The 24,355-nt window shown below is 37.6% G+C and overlaps 1 protein-coding gene across 3 annotated transcripts in view; it reads left to right on the forward strand.

The window, feature by feature from the left end:
* Positions 1-24,355, forward strand: part of arhgap24 (Rho GTPase activating protein 24) — a 64,041-nt gene that overhangs the window by 17,206 nt on the left and 22,480 nt on the right. For 2 of the 3 annotated variants that reach the window (XM_028025595.1, XM_028025594.1), the window contains exon 3: positions 7,417-7,504. In XM_028025595.1, the coding sequence (XP_027881396.1) occupies positions 7,417-7,504 (88 nt within the window). Of the gene's footprint in view, positions 1-7,416; positions 7,505-19,467; positions 19,897-24,355 lie in introns of those variants that run through there. The other variant, XM_028025597.1, reaches the window with a different exon arrangement.

Below are 24,355 nucleotides of genomic sequence, written 5' to 3' on the forward strand. Positions count from 1 at the left end.
TTATATAACCATCTGGTACTTTTAGTATCTGAATGCGATTAATATTTGCAGTGTGTATACATTCCATTTTAAGTGTTTCCATTCAGCTTATGATGGTTATTAGTGTGATAAGCATAAAGCCTAATGATATGGAGAATTACTGACTTTAGTGATTACACTCAGCCAGTCCTTTATTGTGTCTGGACATATTTCTAACAGAAGGAAGAGTTTGGATCACTTTCATTTTTTCATTGCACAAACAGTCATATTTAAGAGTATGTTTGAGTTGTACAGGGATGCATAGTGATTTCAGTATTTGATTATCACAGTAAAATTGTCTCGTAGGAGATGTATTTCTGTCTTTACAACATTTTATTGACCTGTACATTTGCTACAGTTTAAGGCTACTACGAGGGACTCATATGATCATCTATTATTCAGTGCTTTGATATTTGTATCAGATCACAAAGAATAATCTAATATCTTGCGGAGTATACAAATCCTCTTGTAAATCTGTGGTTCAGCTAGACTGAAGCAGAGAACTAATTTCTCCAGAAAACTATTGACGAGCAAGATCATATTTCATTTCGCCAGTGCACCTGGTCATTCAGTAAGCCGTACATCATCCTGTAAGTGTCGTCTACCGAAAATGGAAACAGGAAATGCATTGATGGAAGTCTAAGTTTTACTTTGCAAACATTTTTATTCATTCTCAGATCTAAGCAAGTAGATATTACACACATAGTTTTAAGAAAGTGGCTGGGGGTGGCACCATGAAAGAGTTCTCCATCAGTATTCAGTTTCATTAACATTCTGTCCTTGCAAAGTGAACAATTGCAAGATATCAAGTCGAAAAAACTCTTTGAATTTAACAGGAGTAGAATAAATGGTCAATTCCATGGCATTATACATTATTAAGAAACTTCTGTGGTGTGGCAGGACCATTTATTTGTCCTCTTTTCTGTCTGTTTTCAATTTTATGATTAAAGAAATCTTCAAAGGAGGAGATTTTCTCTCACAGTGGAAGAACTATAAACCTTTTAGTTAATGTCCTTTTGTTTTATTCAAGGTTGCAATAATTGCTTTGGCTCTGGCACTGTTTTATAGAGTAAAATAGGCCAATTTCCTATTTTGTGTGGCTCAGGATTTCGCTCTTATTTTAGACTTCTTAGTTGCAGAGACTTTTTCTTGGGATGCATATTGCTCCTCTGCACCATTATAGAAATCTATTTTATCAATTATCCTACAACTGAATGGTAATTTGAAATAGTAAAATGAGAAACAACCAAAAGTGGGTAGAGCAAGCAAAAAATTGTACTCAAGTAAGAATAGCACTACTTCAACATCTTTCAACTCAAATAAAAGTAAATAGTAGAAATTCAGAAAATGAGTAGAGTTGGAGTAAAAAAGTATTTCTTAAAGGCCCACTCAATCAGAACATCATGTAATGTTACAAGGATCAAACAGACAGAAAAAAAATATTGTGCAAATTCTGGTACAAATAAATAATATTGTTACAAAATACCAGAAAAAGGCAGAAGAAACACTTTTCCAGTTAACATTTCAAAATATAATACTTATAAAACTAATACATAAGCGCATGTTAGAACAGGATATGGTACTTCTATGAATAATAAATAGTGTTTACTGTATTGTCTTGATGTCCAAATGGCTCAAAAGGCACAGCAGACAAAAAAACCACACAAGACAATCGAGCAAAAAAACGTGTCTACAAACAAGATGCTTTGGATTCCTATAAACTGCAGGTTTGTGTCTACCTCTGGTGCATGTTTGTTATTTAGCGATGTCACTCACGGTGGGTGGATTGTACAGCAATGTGACTCAAGTAGGAAAAGCGATACTTCATAATAATACTCAACTAAATCTAAAAAAGATGCTATGTAGTAAAATTATACTCTTAAAAGTTTTTTTTTTTTTTTAAGTTAATCAAGTGAATGTCTCTGAGAAAAAGTTAAGAGAAACTACCCACGTCTGGAAACAACAATCTCAGTTCTTTAGTCTCCAGTAAGGAAACTAAAGAACTGAGATTCTTGTTGCTCTTGGTGACGGTCTGAAAGGTCACGAATGCAGAAGAACAGTAATTACTGGGTTAAAAAGACAGCTGATCAATGAACACTCAAATTACTTGTTACAGCCGAGGTTTGTGGTGTATTGACTTTAGCTGGAGATTTTGTCTGTTCACAGTATAAATCTGGTTTCACCTATAAAATAAGCCTCTGCTTTTCTGTTTACTGCGTCTTATAATTAGGATCAAACCTCTAAAGAAACTGAAGCTATCTCTACAATAGTTACTTCTTATCATGATATACAGACAATAAAAGAAAAACACATTTTCATATCTCGATTGTAATGATTGCCGTGATATATCACTTAATTACATGTATTATCAACTGATGATGCATCTTTTTAGCGAGCAGCTGTTTATTTTATGCTCACTTTGTTTCACTGTCACCACTCTCAGGAATCAGGATCTTCTTTCTTCAGTCTAAAATATTAGTTTCACACCTGCTCTGAATCACCAAACAGACTGAGAAAGCTAATATGTTGGGGGTTGGGAGATGGAAATAATGGAGTTTTTAACATATCCTACACATCAGAGTCAACATTTGATTTTAAACGGGAAATTGAGCCTTTTGAAATGTCAGTCCTACATCCTATTGGATTCCTGAACTTGTAAGTATAGAACTTCCTGTTTTTTTTATTATTATAATAGCAAGTCTCACTATTCATTGCAATATCAATGTGTGCAATACCGCAAATGGCTGCTTGGATGGATTATTTGGTTGGTAACGTGGCATTTAAACTCTGTATGCCAACATAATATCTGAGCAGATGGATAGACTCAGCATAATTGATGCACGTAGTTTATATATATCCATATAGATCAGTGAGAAAACTGTCAACTCAATATTCAACAGCAATATTGTCTGATTGTTTTCCTAGCATTGTGCTGTAACATTTCAGATGAACCTGCAATGCATTTGTTTTAATGTTAGAAATATGCCATAAACCTGTTTTAAATAGTTAAAATATTCTTATTTCATCATATAATTTGAAATAGGAAATTTCAAATAAATGTTTATCAAACTGCTGAGACTGACTTAAAAGAAGGAAATATTGCTCCAACAGAAGCACCAATCAAAAGTCACCTGGACAAAATTCATTCATCAAATATCATCAGGGAATATCTTCATCCCGGACTGTTGATCATCTTCAGACAGCAAAAGGCTCTAAAGGTAACTGAAGTGCACATGCAGATGACGCACTTACTCCAAAGCTCTTGTTTCAAGAATGCCAGGGAACGATTTAAACAAGACTGCTGCATTTCAGTTCCAAGAAAATAAAGTCAGGGAAGAACTTGCAGAAGAATTCATATCCCATTAATTTTTTTTTTCCACATCGCCGACTTGCAATTACAAATGTGGCATGGAAGGGGAACAGGATACATAGTTTTCCAAAGTGTTTACACATATAAAATCTAAACTATGCTGGGGGCATTTCTATTCAGTCCACTTTTCTTTAATCCCCTAAAAAAAATCATCTTAGATTAAGCGGTTCAGTGGTTTATAAAAAACATAAAAATTTTAATCAAATTAGGATCTTTTTATATATATATATATATATATATATATATATATATATTTAAAATTGTATTACTTCTGCTCAATAATCATTTGGGTTCATCACAAGAAGCCCCAATGAAATGCATTAAAATGTCTAATTTGACCAAAGGTAAATTGCTTTGATATGACATGACATCTCCTAGTGAAGTGAAACAAAAGGCTTTATTCTTAAAATATATGTAATCGGCCTATCAGTAATAGAACTTTGAAAGATAGTAAATGACATGGGGATAATAGCGCCATAATTTGCCAACCACATAAAAACTTTTCATTCATTAAAAAAAAGTTGTATTTGTTGTCAAGCAGTGTAGAGGCAATTGGGATTTTACAACAATCTCTGTTTTTTTTTTACATTTAGATAAAATAACTAACATGTGGATCTAATTGCTCCAGTTTGAGCAGGACGGTCAGTAAACTTGTGAAAATGTCATTAAAAGAACAAAGTCACAGTCAGCATCCCGGTACTTGCCTGTAGTCTGAAGAAAACACTGAATTTGTTGAAATGTGGAGCAAGCACAGTGTTGGGCGCAGCCTCAGAGACAACTTCCTGATGAGCTTACAAGCCTCAGCCTCCTGCTGTCACTTTTCATGCAGCATATTTCTCTGATCCTCATGTGACTGCTGTGCATGTGTCTGAAGTTTCTTTTTTTTTTGTCTGAATATAAAAGATAGTGAGTTTTGTGTTACTACACAGACTCCCGAAATGATCTCTTTCTACTTAACAACTTTTGAAAATGCAAAAAATGTAAAAAAAAAAAAGGAAACAGTTGGGTTGAGCTCTTTAGTGAGTAAATATCACTCTGCCTGTGGTCGCAAACAAGAGGCCACCGGGTACGACATATGGAAAGTGTGACGGTGGCTTAAAGCAGAATGTTTGTGGTATTGTCGTTTTAAGGTTTTGGAGGGACTAGACAGACATTTGTAAAATCAGTGTCCCAACATAAAAATGCTGCATTGAAGTTATCGCTTGTTTCCTTCCAATCGATTCAACGTGCGCAGTGAAAAGATCTGCGTTCAATGAAAGCCTGCCCTGAAAGCTCCTTTTTAATCCAGAGTTATTGAAGCAGAGCAGATTCTCTTCCCGGCTGCCACTTCAAACGGGTCTTTTCCCTCTTCTCTCCTCCACTCCGGAGCATGCCGGGCTCGTCTTTATGACAGCCTTTAAAGCACTTCATCTGGGGCCTCAGGTAGGGTTTCTACTTCCTGGTTGTCACAGTTATGGCTCATTAAAAAGGAAACTGACTCCCTCTCAGATCTTTATAATGTGTGTAAGTCCTCAGTACTGAAGTTGTCACCCAAGCACATCTTGTCTGAATTAGCATTAACCCAGATAGAGGTCAGTGTAATCACAGGCAGATGCTGCACTCATGAACTGAGGTTGTTAATAAAACTAAATTTCTGCGGATTCTTCAGTAAAGGGTCAGGGGAAAAACTGTTAAGAGGACGGAGAGACATAATAGCAAACCAATACTTCATAAATATGTTGCATCAGTACGACAAACCTCATTTACATTGTTGTAAAGAACAAATGAAGCCTAGGTGCAAATTCAAACTGGAAGACTCTTTAGCTCCACCTGCATCATCCAATCGGCGCGTCCCGCTCATCGCCGCCGACCTATCAACGCTGGACCAAGCCACGTCACGTCCAATCACCAACCATGTACCAATATCCTGCCATTTCATCATAGCAGCGCCGCCAAGTTGGCCCACATCTTCCAGCATCCAGTCTTTTCACACATAGCGGTGCCCCCAGTTGGCCCACATCTTCCAGCATCCAGTCTTTTCACACATAGCGGTGCCCCCAGCTGGCCTACATCTACCAGCATCCAGTCTTTTCACGCATAGCGGTGCCCCCAGCTGGCCTACATCTACCAGCATCCAGTCATTTCACACATAGCGGTGCCCCCAGCTGGCCTACATCTACCAGCATCCAGTCATTTCACACATAGCGGTGCCCCCAGCTGGCCTACATCTACCAGCATCCAGTCATTTCACACATAGCGGTGCCCCCAGCTGGCCTACATCTACCAGCATCCAGTCTTTTCACGCATAGCGGTGCCCCCAGCTGGCCTACATCTACCAGCATCCAGTCATTTCACGCATAGCGGCGTGTTTTTTCCATCTGAGTCTCTCCAGATTGAATTTATGTAGTTCTGTAATTCAGTTGAAGTAGAAGAAAGCTAAAAAAAAGTACAGACATTTTAAAAGTCTGTTATTAGTCATTGTGATCCCCTTTCACACATTTGAACTTCTGTCTTTCGCTATTGGTAAAGGGCTAAGATGGACTCCTACATGTTAACTCTTAGCTGCGATGTAATTAATATTACTTCAGAAATTAGTGCACAAAGTATAGTGATTGGATAAATATGTAACTCCTGGTTATCAAAAGCTGATGCAAACTTGTATGTTTACTAAAATAGTTTAAACTCAATAAGAAACCTCCAAACATGCAGCAAATCAATATGAACGCTGGGATTCTTGAACCAATAAATCTATTTCAGGACCTTAGAGAGGATGCTCCAGCAGCTAATAATTTAAAATGCCTTTCTGAACTCTGGGAACCTTGCAATGAGTTAAAGCTTCACAATTTCTGTTTGCGTTAAGTGTTGTATCCCATCCCAAAAAGGCCAGTAAGATGGCCTTACAGTTTAGTAAATGTGGTGAAGACTGTGCAGCTACAGATGTTAGTGTCTAGTGTCCCTTAAATGACAGTGGGCTGACAGGAAATAGGGAAGGAGAGGGGGGAAGACATGCGGCAAATATCGTTGGGTCCGGGAGTCGAACCCGCGACGGCCGCGTCGAGGACTCAAGGCCTCCAAATATGGGTCGCGCTAACCACTACGCCACCACGGCACGCCCACTACTTATAAACCTTTGTTTATAATTGTGGTTATTAGCAATTGAGGTTCATGGGTGCGCCCAGGTCTATCTGTGATGTTGACAGATTCATGAAAATGAAGCAAAGAAATGATTTAACTTAAGGGGAGCTGACATGCTTTGAGCAAGAGAGAAACAGATATGACTAATTACATTAATCCCTTCAACATCAAGCTTTGTCACAAGAAGAAAGACCAAATTTGGTCATTTTGAAATTTACGATTCAAATTCGCTATTTAGTCGAACATGTAATGTTGCTGGGTGTGTCGGTATCACACACAGCAACCTCTAAAGGGCTACTTCACTTCACATGACAAATCTTGCATTCAGTTTTCTTTGAGAGTACTTTATATCAGTACAGGCTTTAAAACAATTTGACTCCCTCTCCCCAACACACATTCAGTTTCTAAATACAAAGAGAAAACTTCTTGTGTAAAGCTAGCAATAACCACATTTGCATTAGTCACCAAAACTGAGTTGTGCTGCAGAAAGTTGCTGATGCTCTTGTTATTTAAATTGTGTGATACATCATTTTGGACAGAGCTGAACCAGAGAGATGCAATCCTACGCATTGTTGTCACTTTGGCACATCCGTAAACACTTAAACCGATCATCCTGGAACACCCCTGAGAACAATACAACCTTTACAACGGAAAGAAATATACATTTTTAAACCAAATTCCAGTGAGATGGGAGCTGAAAGCCGCTGAGCTCAGGTACTCAGGTTATTCACTGTAACAGCTGGATAACTCAAACAGTATGTGTGATTCAATTCATGTAAGTCAAGTTGAAGGTGTCAACTTGACCCCCTGCAGTGGGACCTGAGGCAGGACTTCATCAATGAACAATCAAGGCCAACCCTTCATTTGCCAAACAGGGAAGTGTTGCTGATGAGTCTGTTCTTTGTTTTCTGCAGGGTGTTATTTCTTTACCTGGAAACAAAGTTTCAGAACATCCAACCAACGGAGATGAAGGAGGGAAATTTCTTTTCGAGGTCATTCCAGGTAAGATCAAAGCTCACTTAATGCCTTTTTGGTTTCACTGAGCAGTGATAGTAATGCCTCGTTTCCATTGAGCTGTATGACACCCCCACTGGGCTGTTGGATAAACCCAAATGAGTACTGGAACGTCACACTAATGCTATGACAAAAGTGACACTATATTATGTCTTGTGTTTGTTGCAAATTGTGATGTTTATCTGTCCCTTAATCAACTGTGTTGTGTGAGGCCAGTAGCTCCACAGTAACCATACTCTGCCGTTGTCCCCTGGACCTACAACTAAAACAACTCAGGATTGGGCAATACTTGTCAGAGATACAAAGCCTTGCAAAAACTATTCATATGTTTATGAATAACATTTGAAGGCAGTTGGTTGCACTGGAATATATTTAAACCCTGATCCTAACCATGCACCATTTTAGTTAAGAAGAAAACCAGGTTAATGATTTATCACTTAAAATCCCATTAAATTCACAGTCGTGACATTGCAAAGCCTGAAAAAATACTTTTGCAAGGAGACACAGACAAAGTGGTAGATTGCACCATAAACGAAAGTTGTCCTATCCCACTGAGGGCAAGAAAAAAGAATCTTTGTAAGGTAAAAGTGTCAGAAACATTCGTAGATGCGACAGAAACAGACACAGCTGTCGCTGTCAGAGAGTAAAGCTGTGCCAAAGCCCAGCAGAATACACAGGATGTGAGCACCAACCACTTGTTCTTTTTTTGTATCAGTCTGTCCCCTCGGGTGTAACCAAGCGAATACATCTTAGATGACACTAACATGCATGTAGCAAGATGACTTCTCACATAATTAGTGACCAAACATGTGGTGTGGAAGTGAAAGTGGGCTTATCAGAACCGATACAAACACAGTTCAGGTGTGGGGCGTGTTTTTTTGTTTGTTTGTTTATTTTTTGTATATGGCAGTTAAAGAAGGTTCATTTTCCACAGAAATATAAATAATTTTCTGTAGAACTTTCATCCTGAAATTCAAGTTTTTTTTCTGATACTCACACAGAAGGAGTTTTACAGATGCTAGAAGCTATGTGTTTCGAGGAATTATCAGAAGTATTTTCTAAAGATAAGGACTCAAATAAAGATTAAAACGTCAAATACAGTAGATTTAAAACAATGTACAGGTTCGTTTGTGTACAAAATTAGATCAATAGTAAGCAATTCAACAACTTTTTCTACATATATTGTAACAAATAACCTCACTATATTGTCCCATTTGATAGATTTGAATTTAATTGAAAACTCTTTATCAAATTTCTGAAAACATAATATATAGAGGGTCTATATATCCATCTAAACCAACTATGGAATTATTTTGCCTGAAAAATTTGGTTATAGACAGAAATACACAAGTTTCTTCTGAGTAGACACGGTAAAGTCAAGATGTAGAATGGTGATAGACTTCTACAAAAGCAGATCTACTGTAACATGTATTGGTTTAGGGACTGGTTTTACACATGCAACATGTTTGCTTTTCAAGTGAGTTGTAGCATTTCAGCACGGGTGTATACATTTTTGAGAGTCATGGTGTTTTAATGCCATTTTCTTTCATAACAATTTCTGTGAAAAATGTGGCATTTTCTGTCAATAATACCAGTTGTTTGTAAGCTGATTTAAGCCACTGTTCATGAGATTAAAGGTTGCTAGCCATTGAAACGTTTGGTAACTTTTGCTGTAAAAAATGGTCTATTAAAGTCTATCAAAGAACAAAAGTGTTATGTTCCCTAAAAGAGGTGAAAATTGAGTTTTTTAAAACAAAACATGATATTTTCACTTCTCTTCATTACCAGTTAAAAATAACGCAGCTTTAATAACCCTCTGAGCCATCGCAGGTGCAGCACTGACATGTTTTAGTCAAAGAAGTGAAACTCCAAATGTAACTATTATGAAACTAGCTATATTAGGCAAAGAATAGCACACCGAGCAATGAGTTCAATTGAGAAGTAACCTTATGTTTGAAATAATTATTAGAGCAGACCGGATGAATGTTTTTAATCATCCCCTTAATTACAGCACACAGAGTCCTAGCCTTGTTCACGTACTCTGATTTTCTTTTTTTCTCAGAGTGGATTTCATTTATTTTCTAAAGTGAAACATAATTTCTTTGTACATAAAGTCCAAAATGTAAATTAATGCCTTTGTCTCCTTTTTTTTGTGTTTATTTATATTTTGTAAATATATGTCTTGTAAATAAATTAAAGATACATTTAGAGTGCAAATTATAAACACAAAACATTTCTCTTGAATTAAATTAACCACATTTCAATTTTTCTCATTTTATTGCCACAGGAAAATTACAAAAATATGTTTCTGATCAATAGAAACCTGAGCATTAGGTGTTTCACAGTTTGTTTTAAAGAATCTGGACTGCAGTTGTTCAAAATTTAAGATAGTTTGACTGGTCAAACCTGGACTGGATTATTTTACACAGACTGAAGACTTTTTATAACACAATTTGTGGCTTCCAAACTTTAAATGTTAAACAATTTTGGCACCTCAGAGTTTTGCTTGGAGCCTGGAATATATATATATATTTTATTTTTTTTCACACCTGCTCTCCCATACATACCATTTACTCGATGTGACATGTCTACTTCAGATTGAGCCTGATCATTCATGCCACCACATTGTGTTGATGTAAAGAGAGGCAGAGCAGTTTCCCCCAGTTTGCACCATCTTTTCCTCCCTTCACACTGATGAGAATACAAGTACATGACTTGTTATGAGGCAGCTCATAAAAGAGTTTAAGAGACGCAAAGACAGCTAATGAAAGGAAAATGCCACACATTTATTCCACTGCTCTAAATGTGGTGCAGCATTTGGGACAAAACTCATACAGACGGGAAGTGGGAGTGGTAGAGAGGGGGTGGAAGCTAGAGATCCACAGAGAAGTCCGTTGTCTTTTAGTCAGTTTGGGGCGGATAAATATGAGCTGGGTGTCTGCTTGCTGCTTCAGGATGACTGCTCCTCAGATTAAAAACATGGCTCTGAATTCTCAGCTGCACTGGAAAGTCTTACCCGCTCTCCTCTGTGCACTGGAGAGAAGCAGGAAAATGTTTTGACAAAGCTCACTGAAACCATCTCTGCTACTTTCACTCACCTGCATCGAGAACTCTCAGATGCTATTTTTGTTGCTACCCCTTTTTCACGGTTCTCTTGTTCCACATCTGGTTGATGTGTGTTAAACCTGCAGAAATAGGCTAACCACACTGAAATCAATGTTTAGACTGGAAGCATAGTGTCTTTTTATTTTTAGCTGTGTAACAAAACACCACAGGCACAACTGCTCTTTTATTTGCTCACCTAAAGGAAGACTTGTTTGTGTTTCCGCTATTGTTTTTTTTTTTCTCTATGCCAACATGTGTGTGCTCAAAAAGTTAAATGCGAGGATATTCCTGCCAGGGATGATGTTTTTGTCATAAAATGTATGCTTTTAAGATGAGGTTTACATTTTAGAAAAAAAAAAAAACTATATTGATTTATAAATGTACCCTCCACTTGATTACCTTCTTAGAAACTCATGTTCTAATAGGATTTTAGGAAAAAAATAGACTTCCTTGTAGAGTCTTTAATAAACAGGAAGGGATGCCTAGGAAAACATTAGATATTTCTCTTATCTGAAATTCAGATCACAACTTCCTGCCACTCAGGTTCACTGTGCGCTTTTATCTTCAGCTTAATCCTCTAAAGAATGCCAGGACACATCAAGAAATGAACTCCGAACACTACAGTGAGCAAATAAGGAATTCAGATACATGATTCAAACCTTTTTATTTTATCATACCATCAAATATGAGTAAATAATGATTATTTTCTGCATCCAGTGGTGACCTGAACCATCTTTATGCTGGAAATCATGGCAGGAAACAGTCCCTGCTGTGTTTTTAATAAAGAAACAGAGTGCTTACTTTTACCCAAGCCCCAGTAAACTCTATGCTTTTGCTGTATTACGAGTTTCTTTCTGTTAGCCTCGGGCCCAGTCTTTGGTTATGCATCTCTTGGAAAGGATGGCTGATTGAATAATTGAAAGTAAAATGTTGCAGTCTTTTCCATCTCATAATGCTGGCCTTTGTCATTTGATTAGTAGAAAAATAAAATCAATTCTTTAAAAACACCAAAAAACAAGAAAGATGTTGCTGTGTACCAGCAGCTGAAACATTGTTTAGCTCCAGAACATTGCAATAAAAACAGAACAAAAATAATTTTGTCCTTTTTGAACGGAATTGAAGTCAGTAGTGATTGGAATTGAAAGGTTATACTGCCCTCATGTGTCTGTTTAGCATATAGCAGTTCTAGTAGTTATTTCTAAGTTTCTGAGCAACAGATCGCTGCAAAGAGACAGCAGCAACTTTCAACTCTGGCAGGTTTAAGTAAACAACATTTTCAAGGGGTTAACAACAAAACAAACATTTACAGTAACTGCTAAATTTAATTTTAAAACCATTATATTCCTTATTTGACTTTCATTTAGAACTACTGCAAAATCATGATAGTTCTCTCAAGAGAACATTCATGACCAAAGTGGAAAACTTGGCTTCCTAAGATGAAATTGGAATTTAACATGCAATCCCTGAACCTATCTAAGGCTTCTCATTAAAGAACCCTGAGTGTTAGTGGCTGAATGACAGGTTAATGCAACACATAACTATTGGAGACTGAAGACAGACATGCAATTTTCTAACCACAGACAAGGCTACTGTTTTTAGCAACAAGGTAATTTATAGTCTGGCTAAGCTGGCAGGATGACTGAAAGCACCAGAAGCCGATGATTAAATGATGGATGGAAGAATTTAAATTAAACAAATCAGCAGAGGAGACCTTTAATTTTCAGAGCAATTATTCATCTTGTTCAGAGAGAAATATGACAGACTGAGAATTTTGCCCTGCAGACGCCAGTATTTTAGGTGAAGTAGTGGAATATGTGGAGTAGTAAAGAAAACATGAATCTGTCACACTGACATTTAACTGTAAGGATATATTGAGGTATTTTTCAAATCAACGCATGTGTCATATTAGTTATGGACAATGTGCATTGCTAATACTTACTGCACGGATGCAAATACGTGTGTGGCCTTTGAGTTTCGTCTCCATAAAAAAGCAAGTGCAGCTTAAATTTTTACCATTGCTTATTTATACATTCTTCCACATCCCTACTGAACCATCCTGCACAGTGGAAACTCTGATTTTAACCACCTGGTTGAACTTTCTCTTTTAATTTGCCTATGCCATGTTGAATAAGCTTCATATATACAATATGTGATACATATGTGATATATCACATATGTATCACATATTGTATATATATATAAAGCCGCACCATATGCTATTGTATTTCAAGGAGAACTACTGTGCATAATAACATGTTTTAATCATTTTAATGTAGTTTACAACAGCCAAATATTTTAAGATAATTTTTTTTTAAATATCAGCTAGACAGTCTGAAAAAATTACATTTTGAAAATGTTGTTTAATGTACACACACCCACTTATAATTTGAGAATGATTTATGGCAGATTAGTTATTAATCTACTATTATTGTGAATATGAAACAATGGAAATTTTCTTGATATTATTTTTTATGACACAGTAATGTGGTATATTTAAAGTGTAGTGCTGTGAGGGTACGTTGTTCAAATTATATTCAACAAGAAAAAAATGATGAAGTGTTTTTAAATCCCACTTCACAGTTGCAACTACAATATTTCAAAACACAATCGGCTTCAATTAAATCAATCTAACATAAAATACGGAAATGAAACAGACAACATGTTCCAGCGGACTGGATTAATGATCAGCCATATGAGTGACTTATCCACTCAGCTTTTGTTCTTCAGTAATCTAGCAGAAGCATTTCACGTGTGATTTGAAAAGCAAAATAATATATTTCTAAGATGAACAAATATTAAATTCAGTTGTTAACTAACTGCAGCTACATGTCTCCCACTACTCTGTGTCCTTCAAACCTCTCGGATGTCTTTCCGGCTTCCCTTTCTATTACCAAGTCCCTTCGCGATATGACATTTTCCAAAAGGTCACAAGCTTTTTTTTGTCTCTTCAATCTCTTCAGTGTATATTATTGTGTGAGTGGATGTGTTTACTCTTATGCACATTTAATGTTTTCCCAGTGGATACATGAGGTCAACAACCAACAGAGCAGTATTATGCATCCTCCTTGAGTTTGGCCAAGCACACTGTGCCTGACATTTTTCCTAGGTGGCTCCTGAGGAGCTTTAAATCTTTCATTATATCTTAAATCTGTGCCCTTCAGTGACCAATACTGCAACACATCACATGTCAGTGCCAGGAAAAAGGGGGACACTAGACACATCTGAGCTACTATTGAATTTAATATAACCCAGAAGTAACTTATGTTGGGATTTAGCTCTTGGTAGACAGCAAATGTTTGCTCCTTATCGTACAATCTACTGTTTTATCCCAAAACAAACACGAAGTGTTTTTTTTGTTTCTTTTCCAAGCCAGCCAGTATTTCATTAGTGACTTCGTCTGCACGGGTCAGAGGGATTGCAGTGGGAGATGTTTGTATTAGCAGCTCACAGATTAGACAAAGCATCTGTAGCCTGATATGAGAAGTTTTCAAATGACAGACATTTAAATGGAACATGCATACCACATTATCTAAATTGTAATTGTTAGCAGAAAACACTTATAGATAGCAGTGAAATTCAGATTAAACCAGCAAGTAATTCTTAGAGAAATACATTTATTGGGGTATATTATGAAATATGTTTTTTTCCAGCTCAAAACTATAGAATGAGTCAAATTGATATTCAGACTCATAATGTTCAATTTGTTATAATTAATTTTCTTTTCTAATCTGAATTATTTTCTCACTCATCATTTTCTGTGTTGATCCTTTTATTTTTGGCACAAGTTAAAATCTTGTCATTCCGGTCACTATTTAATCACATCTGAAAACACATACTGTAGATGCAACTGTGGCAAAGCTTTACACAGGATCATCATGTATTTTACAACAAAAAAAAATGGTGCCAAAGTTTGATTTTAAATGTATTTTGGTGCAAAATGTGTTAAGATAAAAGCAAAATACCTTTTAAAGATGATAGCTGAACCATTCACACTGAACCATATCTCCTAAGGTTTCTGTGGGAGGATACATACCTGCTTTCATCTGTTAAAACCAAAACCAGAAGTATTACCAGATCCTCTTTTTACCGTCAAAGTGGTTAGAGTCCCTGATTTTAAAATACCACATCTCTCTTAATTTGTATCTAGATTCATAATCTCAGTGTTATTTGAAGCTTTAGTTTAGGTTCATGAAAATAATATGAAGTCCTTTAAAAGACTTTGCTACCTTCACCACAATTACAGGTAAAAATATCCTTTGGGGCATGACTTGGGCATATATTTCAATTTTGTTATGATTCACAGTATTAACTTTTGGGGTTTTACATGGAAAATGTTTATTGCAGAATGTGTGGACATGGTAAAGAGAGTAACATATTAGGAGAGTAATAGGATTTAAACATGGCAACATAGCTTTATAGCTTCAAAGTCAGAGCTTAAATTGATCTCCCTAAAACTTGGGAAACATCTAAACAGACTTAAACAACAGCTGTGGTTTATGTTCAAACAGATTTATGTTCCGATTCATACTGAAGCTTGTCCAGGTCTTTCCCATACATAAAGGGTTAATTAGGGGTGAAAAGCTTGTCAGCATTTGAAGCTAAAACTCCTGCTGTCGGCATAGAAGGTGCTGTCAGTTTAAATTACGAGCCTCTGAATCTATATAGTTCTGCTTACCGTAAAGGCTATTTGCAGGCCTTGTTGCCAAGCCTGGGTTCAAACCAGAAACTGGAGACAGAGGGAAAAGATTTGGAGATTTGGATTTCTATGGACAATTAAGTATTTGCAGAGAGAGCTTTTATGGTCTTTGACTTGAAACCTAGTTTGAAGTGACAAAGATCAAATATTGTAAGCTCAGAAAATATTTACTAATATGACTTATGTATGTATTAAAGGATTGGCTTTTGATCAATTGCCTGAAATGATTGTCATGGGGTTTTTTTTCAATGAAAAACATCTTTGAAGTTTCACAGCAGATGAACTCCAGATAGTCTATTGACCAATTAGACTGGTGGGAAGTGCAACAAGAATACGGCTGTAAATCAAGCATAGTGCCAACAGGTACTGTATGTCTGCAAGAGATCTTAGCAGACTTACTGTAAGTGAGGGGGACTCAATAAAATCCAGTGGTAGCATTATGTGACACATTTCCCTTGTAAATGAAGCCAAAGTTAGCAGTCCAAAATGTCCCAGAAAGCCAGGTGCTGGATCCAAAGGGAGACTCCGGTGTTTGGGGTTGTGGCTTTGCTTGGCTTTGGACTCTAAGGCTCGTTTTCCTTGATGTGGTTTTTTTAAGCTGGTTTAATATGGGCAATCTATCATGAGAAGAAACAAGCTTAGGCTGCTGAAAATAATACATACTTCTAATTATCAGGGTAAAATTGGCCCATTTTTGTTCTGTAAAAAAAAAGTTGATTCAAAAGGCAGCGAGTTAATACTCTTAACTTCACTTGGTTGTGTGGGTTAGATAAAGACCAAGACCAGATTCTTATGGTATCTCACAGAAGGTGCTTTGAATATTTGGGCTGCCATTGCAGCTGGAAGCTGTTAGTCATCATACTCTGTACATAGTTGGCGTGCTTATAATGAGCAGGTTGACTAACGGGTGCACTGGTCTCCATGATAAGGACAGCTTCTGTGTGGGGAATGTTCACACACAGTGCTCATTAAAGTTGAATATGAAGAGTGTTCAGTTCACTGTAACTACACTTACCTGCAGAAGAGTCGGGGACTGACCAGAAAAAAAAATCAACTATGGCAATAAAGTGAAAGAAAAAGCTTCATAATTAGTTATTTTACTTTTCATTTTATGTAGGTTATTTTATTAGCTGCATGGTGGCACAGATGTTAGCACTGTTACTTTGCAGCACAAAGGTCCTAGGTTTGAATCTTGACAGTTTGCATATAATCTTTTAATTTGACCAAAATGTGATTTTTTTTTTATTTTTTATAACTGCAGTAAATACTGATATTTTGGAGTAGCCCAGCCAAAGTCCTGGCTTGAGTCTGACAGAGAATCTGCAGAGAGAGCTAAATATTACTGTAGTGGTAAGACTTGGATCTCATTACAAAACATAAATTCTCAAAAATACCAGTGGAAGCATGCAAAGACCTGGTCAGCAATTATAAGAAGGGGGTAATTGCTGTAATGGTAATCAGAAATTTGCACAGAGTGTAAATAACTTTCAACACGCATATTTTTTTTGCAATAAATAAAAACTGAAACGTTTCATCTGAGCAGTGTGACTTTAAGGTCCCAAGAGGTTTTAACTCAGCCGCTGAGTGACGCCACATAAAACTTAATGCTGACACCTGCTCTGGCAAAAATAGTTGAATCATTATGGTAATGGCTTAACTATTTTTGCTGTAAGAGAGGGACTGGATTAATGTTGTTACCTCCCATAAAACCGCACTGGTTTACTGGCATCAAGCTAAGCTCTCTTTTACCAGCTTGTAATGTGTTAATTAGCGTGTTTCTGCGGTGCCTGATAATCATCAACCCATAAAACACTCTTGGCTCATAACATTAAAACTAATACACATGTCAATGCTTGTACTTGTGAAAGATTATCATACTGCAGAAATTCAAAAAAGATGTTGAAATAATCTACCCAACTGATACATTGTGCCTCTGCGAAATATTTACACCCTTGAATTTTATAACAGTGTGTCATGTTACGGCCACAAAGTTGCAGTAGATTCCCTGATGAGCCGAGATGAATATGCATCTTTATGACCCTTCATGCAGAAAGCTGCTGCTTGTATGGCATAAACTGAACACTTCACATCACCCTGAATTTCTAAACTCTATTGCAAAACATGGTGGTGGCAGCATTATACCAGGCATAATCAATGGCAAAGCTGAAAAAAAATTGTTAGAGAGATAGAATAGAATAGAATTCAACTTTATTGTCATTGCACTGTCACAAGTACAAGCAACGAGATGTAGTTTGCATCTATCCAGAAGTGCTCTACAAGATATAAATATTTATTTACGGATGTACAAGACTATGTATGTATGGACTATAAGGGGTTATAGCAAGAGATATAGATATTGTGTATAAATATAAATATGGGAGCTATATGCACAGATTATACTGATTATACAGAATATACAAGAATGTTAGGGAATGGATTATAGATAAATAATGGCAGATAAAATTTACAGGTTGTATGTGTGTGTGAAGAAAACAGTCCGTGATCTTACAAAAGAGATGAGATTGAGATGAGATTCATGCAAAGTGAAAACAGCAGTGTGACATACAACCAGAGCTACAAGTAGCTTCATGTGTAGACCTATGTTCAATTGAGAATTAGTGACAAAACTCTTCAGACTGACTGCAAAACTACTGGCAGAATTTAAGCTCTTCTGCAAAAATGTTAGTCTCTGGCTGGTAGAGATATAGAAAACTTGCAGGCATAATTAGATGTTTTGTCACATTTATTGTCAGATTTTTATTTTTGCAAAAATGTGCCTCAGCCTCAAAATTATTCAATACTTTGTGTTGGTCTGTGACATACAACCCTGGTTAAATTAATTTAAAATTGTTATTCTAATGTAAAAAAAAGAGAGAAAGGAAAAGGGGTTCTGAGTAATGCCGCGTGGCACTATGTGTTGTCTACTACAATAATAATGTCTTAGGATTCCTGTGTTGTCTATTTTTATCAATAGTCTTACAAAGTTACTTACAAAGTTACTGGGTTTTTTTATTGAACCAATCTCACTTTTCAGCAACATTAGAATGATTTTTCCCCTGATGTTGTGTTTTGTGTTTGGTGCAAGTTTGATCATTTAGGAGCTCACAGAGTGAAACTCAGGACTAATCCAATCTAATGTCCAATGTCTCATCTAAGACACTCTTTCCTTTGAGTTTTTGTGCGTCTAAAAAGTGCTACTATTGAAAACGGTTAGTGACAGAAAGCAGATTGTTCATTCTATCCAAACAATACGCTGCATACCTCTCGTATGTTTAAAATATCCGCCTCATTCTCATGGCGACAGTATTCCAGACTGTCTTCCTCCTCCTGTTTTGTGTCCATGCGTCATTATTACAGCATTGGAGCCTGAAATACTGGGGTCTGAAAGCACGGTGGGCCGGAGGGAGTTAAGAACAGGACAGGAAGCTCAGAGGCTTTCATAACAGCCTTATTGAGGAGATCGGCATTTGACATGTCGCATTCCAATCTTCACTATCAGCCGCCTGCTTAGACCTCCATGCATGACCCCTGACCCCCATATGTATGGAGTTGGCCAAGTCTGGAGAAAAAATAGGTAAGAGAACCCTCCACTACTGCAGGATTTCTGGGTCACAGTCTGTTTGTCTGATGGGAACTCTTGATGTGGACGTCCAGACGTTCGGTATGTAAACAAGTTTTTCTTTTCCTCTCTGGATAAATATTTAGATGTCTCCACATCCAGCTGTTTTGGTTCTCTGAATGAAAACAAAGTACGGCAGTGTTGGTGCTACGTCCTCCCGGGATCAGGCTGTTTAATGGATGCCGGTGATTTGACGTTCAGATGTAAGACTTTAGAAGACAGATAAGCAGCTCATTAAAGACCCTTCATCCAAAGAGAAAAGCCAGCGTCTCAGGGCTTCCTGGCCAACAGTAGCAACTGCCTTGTCGACTCCGAATGACAGTATTTATAGAGCACTGCGGATGAGTCATTTGGCTGAGTGCCCTCCCTTCGTTCACCAGATTTACAGATCCCCACTTTGGGGAGGGCGGCTTGATTTATGATACTCCCACCTCCTTCCAACCCCGTTACCTCCCACCCGTCTCACTTCCTTCAGAAAAGAGCAGATACACCATCTTTTGCCTTCAGCTTCCACTCACTGATCCGTCTTTTCTGTGTGTGGCCCAGAAATATGCTTTCCCTGCTTTTTCCTTCAGCAAAAGTTTAGAGGGACGACTTACCAAGAGGCAGACGGACTACCCTCAGCCTGACCTCTCCTCGCTCTGCTGCTGAGCGACGTATCGCCATGACCTGCCGTTGACTTGCACAAAAAGAAGTTGTAGGCAGAAAAAAAACAAGAAAAGAAAAAGTTGTGAGAGCCTAAGGGAGAAGAAGGCAGGGGAGGGGAAGCTTATGTAGCATTTTAGAAGAAACAAGCGAAGATAAACGTGCAATATTTGTGGCTTAGAACAGGAACAGATGAAGAAGTGGCACCTGGGGGGCAGCGGTCAGCAGCGAGAGCGTGGCTTTTTCACCCTCAAGCCCAAGCTGAGAAGGGGGCAGGTCCACATATGCTCCCCATGGATGTTAACTCCAATCCAGGTGTGTCCTTTTTTTTGCATTGCAGAATACTAAAAGAAATGTATTTGCTATGGAGTCTTCTGTCAAATTGGTTGATTTATTGCTTTCCACTGATCTTAGAATTGGTTGCAACTAAAGGAAATGAGTTCTCATGATATATTTCACAACCAGTGACGTGCGGTGAGGTTCATAGCTGGTGAGGCACTGACGTCATCAGAATCAGATTTGCAAATAGATGCATAGACTGACAGCAGTTTACAGGTTATGTTTCACTTCTGCATCCTTACACATACAAACTGTAGCTCACAAAACACACATTTCCTTAAAAAACAAAACAAAATAAATGTTATTACTGTCTTACCTTTACTTATAAAGGTTATTATCTCCTGCTTCGATTGAAAGTCCACTTGAGAAAACTTTTTTAGTGTTGTAATGTAGTCATCCATGTCGAAAGTCGGGATAAGCGAGAGGAAAAAAAATCACTATCTCTATTATAATCTATCGCTGCACTTGACTTGCTTCCCGAATCGTTTAGCCTAGCTCGCTGTCACTTACTCGGCAGTTGAGGAGTGAACAAGACGAACGTCTGGGATCTTGAGCGCCCCCTGCCATGAGGCAAGAGAACTGCCTGCCTCACCTCGAACCTGTTCTCTGCCGTTTATAATCGCTCATTACACGAAACACGTTACACAAACACAGTTGGTGACAAAAAGCACTGTACATTATATACATAAGCTAAATTATTGGAAATAAGTTCACATATTAAATTTGTTTAAACCATTTTATTGACGCCGTACAGCAACATGCTCTCTCCGCTTAGCAGCCAGCGCAGAGCCAGGGGTTGCGCAATCCAAGGTGAGGCAGAGCTCGCTGCTGCCTCACCGGCATCGCTTCCAAGCATTTGAATGGGAAAATAAGAAAATTCAGCGATTTTGAACAAATAAAAATCGAAATTGGTGAAGCTACATGAAAAATAAATATTTTTTAGTACAAACCACCGGATGAATATAACAATTTAAATTACTTTATGATTATATATTTTCTTTCTTTCCATGATGGCTGGTGAGGCACTGCCTCACCTGCCTCCCCTGACCGCACGTCACTGTTCACAACTGTTTTGATTTTTCTCAGCGGCTAACACAGATCATCAACTGATGCACCGAGTCTATAACTAGATTATCATTGACTGCAAAAACACAAAGGAAACAAATTATTTTTATTTCTTAATATGCAACACAATAACAAGTGAAACTGTCAACCAGACTGGTTGCTAACTAATAAACTGTCACATTTTTTTCATTAGCAGACCATTTACCATTCAACAAGAGTCAACAAGGCAAAAGTGTAGCAGCCTTCTCGCAGTCAGCTGACCCGCAGTGCAATGCAAGCTGGAGCTGCATTGGTTATTGCTTCCAAGCCAGACTCTGTCACATATTTTATTAAAATTAACTTCAAGCCTCAGAAAACCTTTATGTTTGTCAAAGTTTTAAATTGTTAACTAATTCCTTTATCACTCCACATAACCTATAAATGTGTATTGTCAATGTTTTACCAACCTAGCCCTGCCAGGGTTTAAACAGCATTCATGCAACATTAAAATTCTCAATTTACTGACATTTTTAAAAGCTGTATTTTTAAGTAGCCTGTTAACACATCACAGCAATTTCAACATAGGAAGATAAACAACAAAGCTCCTTTATAGTTTTCATGTTATTCAAGTGTCATTCATTTTTATGGCTCTAAAAATTTGACTTTAGTCTGAAAGTTCTCCCACTCAAAGAAAACTTCTGCTCTCCCAAAACTGCATTCTCATGACAGAGTCGAATTTCACTCTGCTTGGCTGCTCGCGGCAAGATAACAGAACAAACTGCTGAATTCATCGCTCCCAGCCTGCCTGTAAATCCATCCCAGTAGAGATGTTCTCATGCGAAAAATCTGAAGTAACAGACGGGAGAGGAAACAGGCAGGAGTAATTCTGTTTCAGACAGAATGTTGGAGCGGGGACAGGATTTGACGGCGGTGTGGAAAGCAAAGAGAGGAGGAAAGAAAATTGAGGTTGAAAAGAGTCTGTTTAACAACGCAAAATCACTTGCATATAATTTTATAGCTGATTTTTTATGTATGTCTTTTTTTCAGTGTAAGACTTCTGAGAATCTGAAAGCATAAAAACATACCTGCCACCATCTTTATGTAAAGTTAGTTTAAGTTAAGGTCTGCAGAATGAGGTCAGTTGCAAATTTATTGAAATATGTTTTGGATTATATATCCTATTATGGGAGGAACAACAAATGGTGGCTTTTTACAGACAACAGCTGGGTAAAGAAATCCAAAATATGACTCAGTTCATAAGGTCAAATTTAACTGAAGAGTTAAAAAGTTGGTGAATCTGGGACATTGTTTAATGCGTTTAATAAACCAAACTACCTGAAAGTTGATCAAAAGAATATAGTTGGGACAGTTTTACAATAATGTCTCCACTGCAGTGACCAGTTGAAGAGATGGTAATAAAAACCAACTTGATTTTCGTTGGTATTCAGAGCAAGCAGCAATTTGCATACAGTGAAAAGCACCACGTGCATATTCTGGTACTGCAGCTGCATTGATCTCAAATTAATACTTTAAAAATCATTTTAAATGTTTAGTTTTTAATTTATTTTATTTTCTAAATGGGATAAAAACAAGTTGGCCTCAGTCGATGCTCCCCTCCATCACTCATATTCCATAGATTTCCACATGCAATTTTGTCACATGTTGGAAATGCTGAATGCTAGTACAGTCCTAAGCAGTTTACCAAGATCTTTTACTCAACATCAATAATATTTCAGTGTGTAAACTGCTTTTGTGATTGGGCAATTAGCTAGTGGTTAGGGTTAGAGTCATCTTTTTCAGAGTAGTTTATCTGCAAAGGGTAGTTCTCTGAATGAGGTCAGCCTGGAGAGACAGGAGAGTTTCTCCAGACGATACTCACCAGTCAGAGCGGGGCCAAGACCAAAGTGCATTTCTGTGTTCTTAAAACAACTCCAGTATGAAAAATATCATAGCACTATCACAAAGCTTTTCCATGTGCATGGACTCCATCTTGTTGCTAAGTCTGAATGGGTACTAACTGGAACTAAATTCACAACAGGCCCCTAGATTTTGACTTTTTTGGGTTAATCGTATAAAAGCCATATCAAATCAAGTCATAGTAAGCCTTATTTAGGTGTTTGGTAGGTCTCGAGTGGTTAATAAGAAAAGCAATTCCCCTTTTTCCCTCGGTTTGTATAAACAATTAATATGGTGCCATGCCACGGATAATCCCACAATAATTTGTAGTCCATGTTTTCATGGACTACAAATTAGTCCTACCCCATGAGTGAATTCTGCCTTGGCATAAGACTTTACCATTCCATTACAATTTTTTTAGATAGTATTTTACAAGACACTGACTGCTTACATCCACTCCACAGAACCCCACCTTGAGAAAAAAAACAACAATCCCTTTAAGTAAAAGGTTTCTCTTTAAAGCTGCAGTTTCCAAATATTCAGCAATCTGTACTTCAAAGCACACGGAGAAAACGCCGCCACCAGCATTTATCTGTCTCTGCACCACCACCTTGAATCCTTCTCTTCAATCACACTCGCCTTCAACTACCCGCTCTACGCAACAGTCATTGTCGTTCAGTGGCTTTTTGACTGGTGTTGTCACAGAAAATGTTAAGAAGTGGCATTGTGTACAGCACTGCTGCCATGACCAAAATGAAAACATGCTTACTTTCCCTAAGCTAAAGTCTGCTGGAAGTTTTTTGATTTGACATTTCACCGAAACAGACACAACCGGAGAAATATTAAGCTTCGACGCAGAGGCCTCTACTCTGGAGACGCATCCTAATTTAATGCGTCATGTTTTACCTCACCAGTCACTACAAGGAAAGTGATGTAATGGAAGGCCCATAAATGTTGTGATGATTGATAAACATCACTGAGATTTAGCTCTACTTGTTATTAGAAATAATGCTCTCTCATGAGGGGTCTTTCAATCTCCTAAAGCAATAATGCTAATGGATAAAGTTGATTAATGATTCAGTGTCACATGACCGGAGTGAGTTTATTAAGAAAACCAAATGAGTGCTTTGACTGAAAATCATGTTTTTCATGATTTTCACTAGAAAATGTAGTTAAAGCTAGTTTTGTGCTTTACCATCTCTGACTGTCGGAGGGAGGGGAAGGCTAGTTAGTTGCTAGTCACAGCAGGATAAATGAGGTTATCCCTGTGTGAGAGGTTCAAAGAGCTTCAGAAAGGGCTGACAAAGCCTAGCAATTTGGTTTGTGGAGAGTGCAGGTGTGCATCTACCCTGAAGCTCTCATTAGTGCTGAAAGGTGATATTACAAGGTATTATTAGGCGAAGAAGCAGATACTTTTTCAAGTCCTCTTGTTTAATTGTCTGGTGGGAAATAAAAGGGTTCACTCCTTTCTTCACATGCAAGGCTCATCTCTGTC

The sequence above is a fragment of the Xiphophorus couchianus genome, chromosome 8 (assembly GCF_001444195.1).
Source record: "Xiphophorus couchianus chromosome 8, X_couchianus-1.0, whole genome shotgun sequence".
Taxonomy (NCBI): domain Eukaryota; kingdom Metazoa; phylum Chordata; class Actinopteri; order Cyprinodontiformes; family Poeciliidae; genus Xiphophorus; species Xiphophorus couchianus.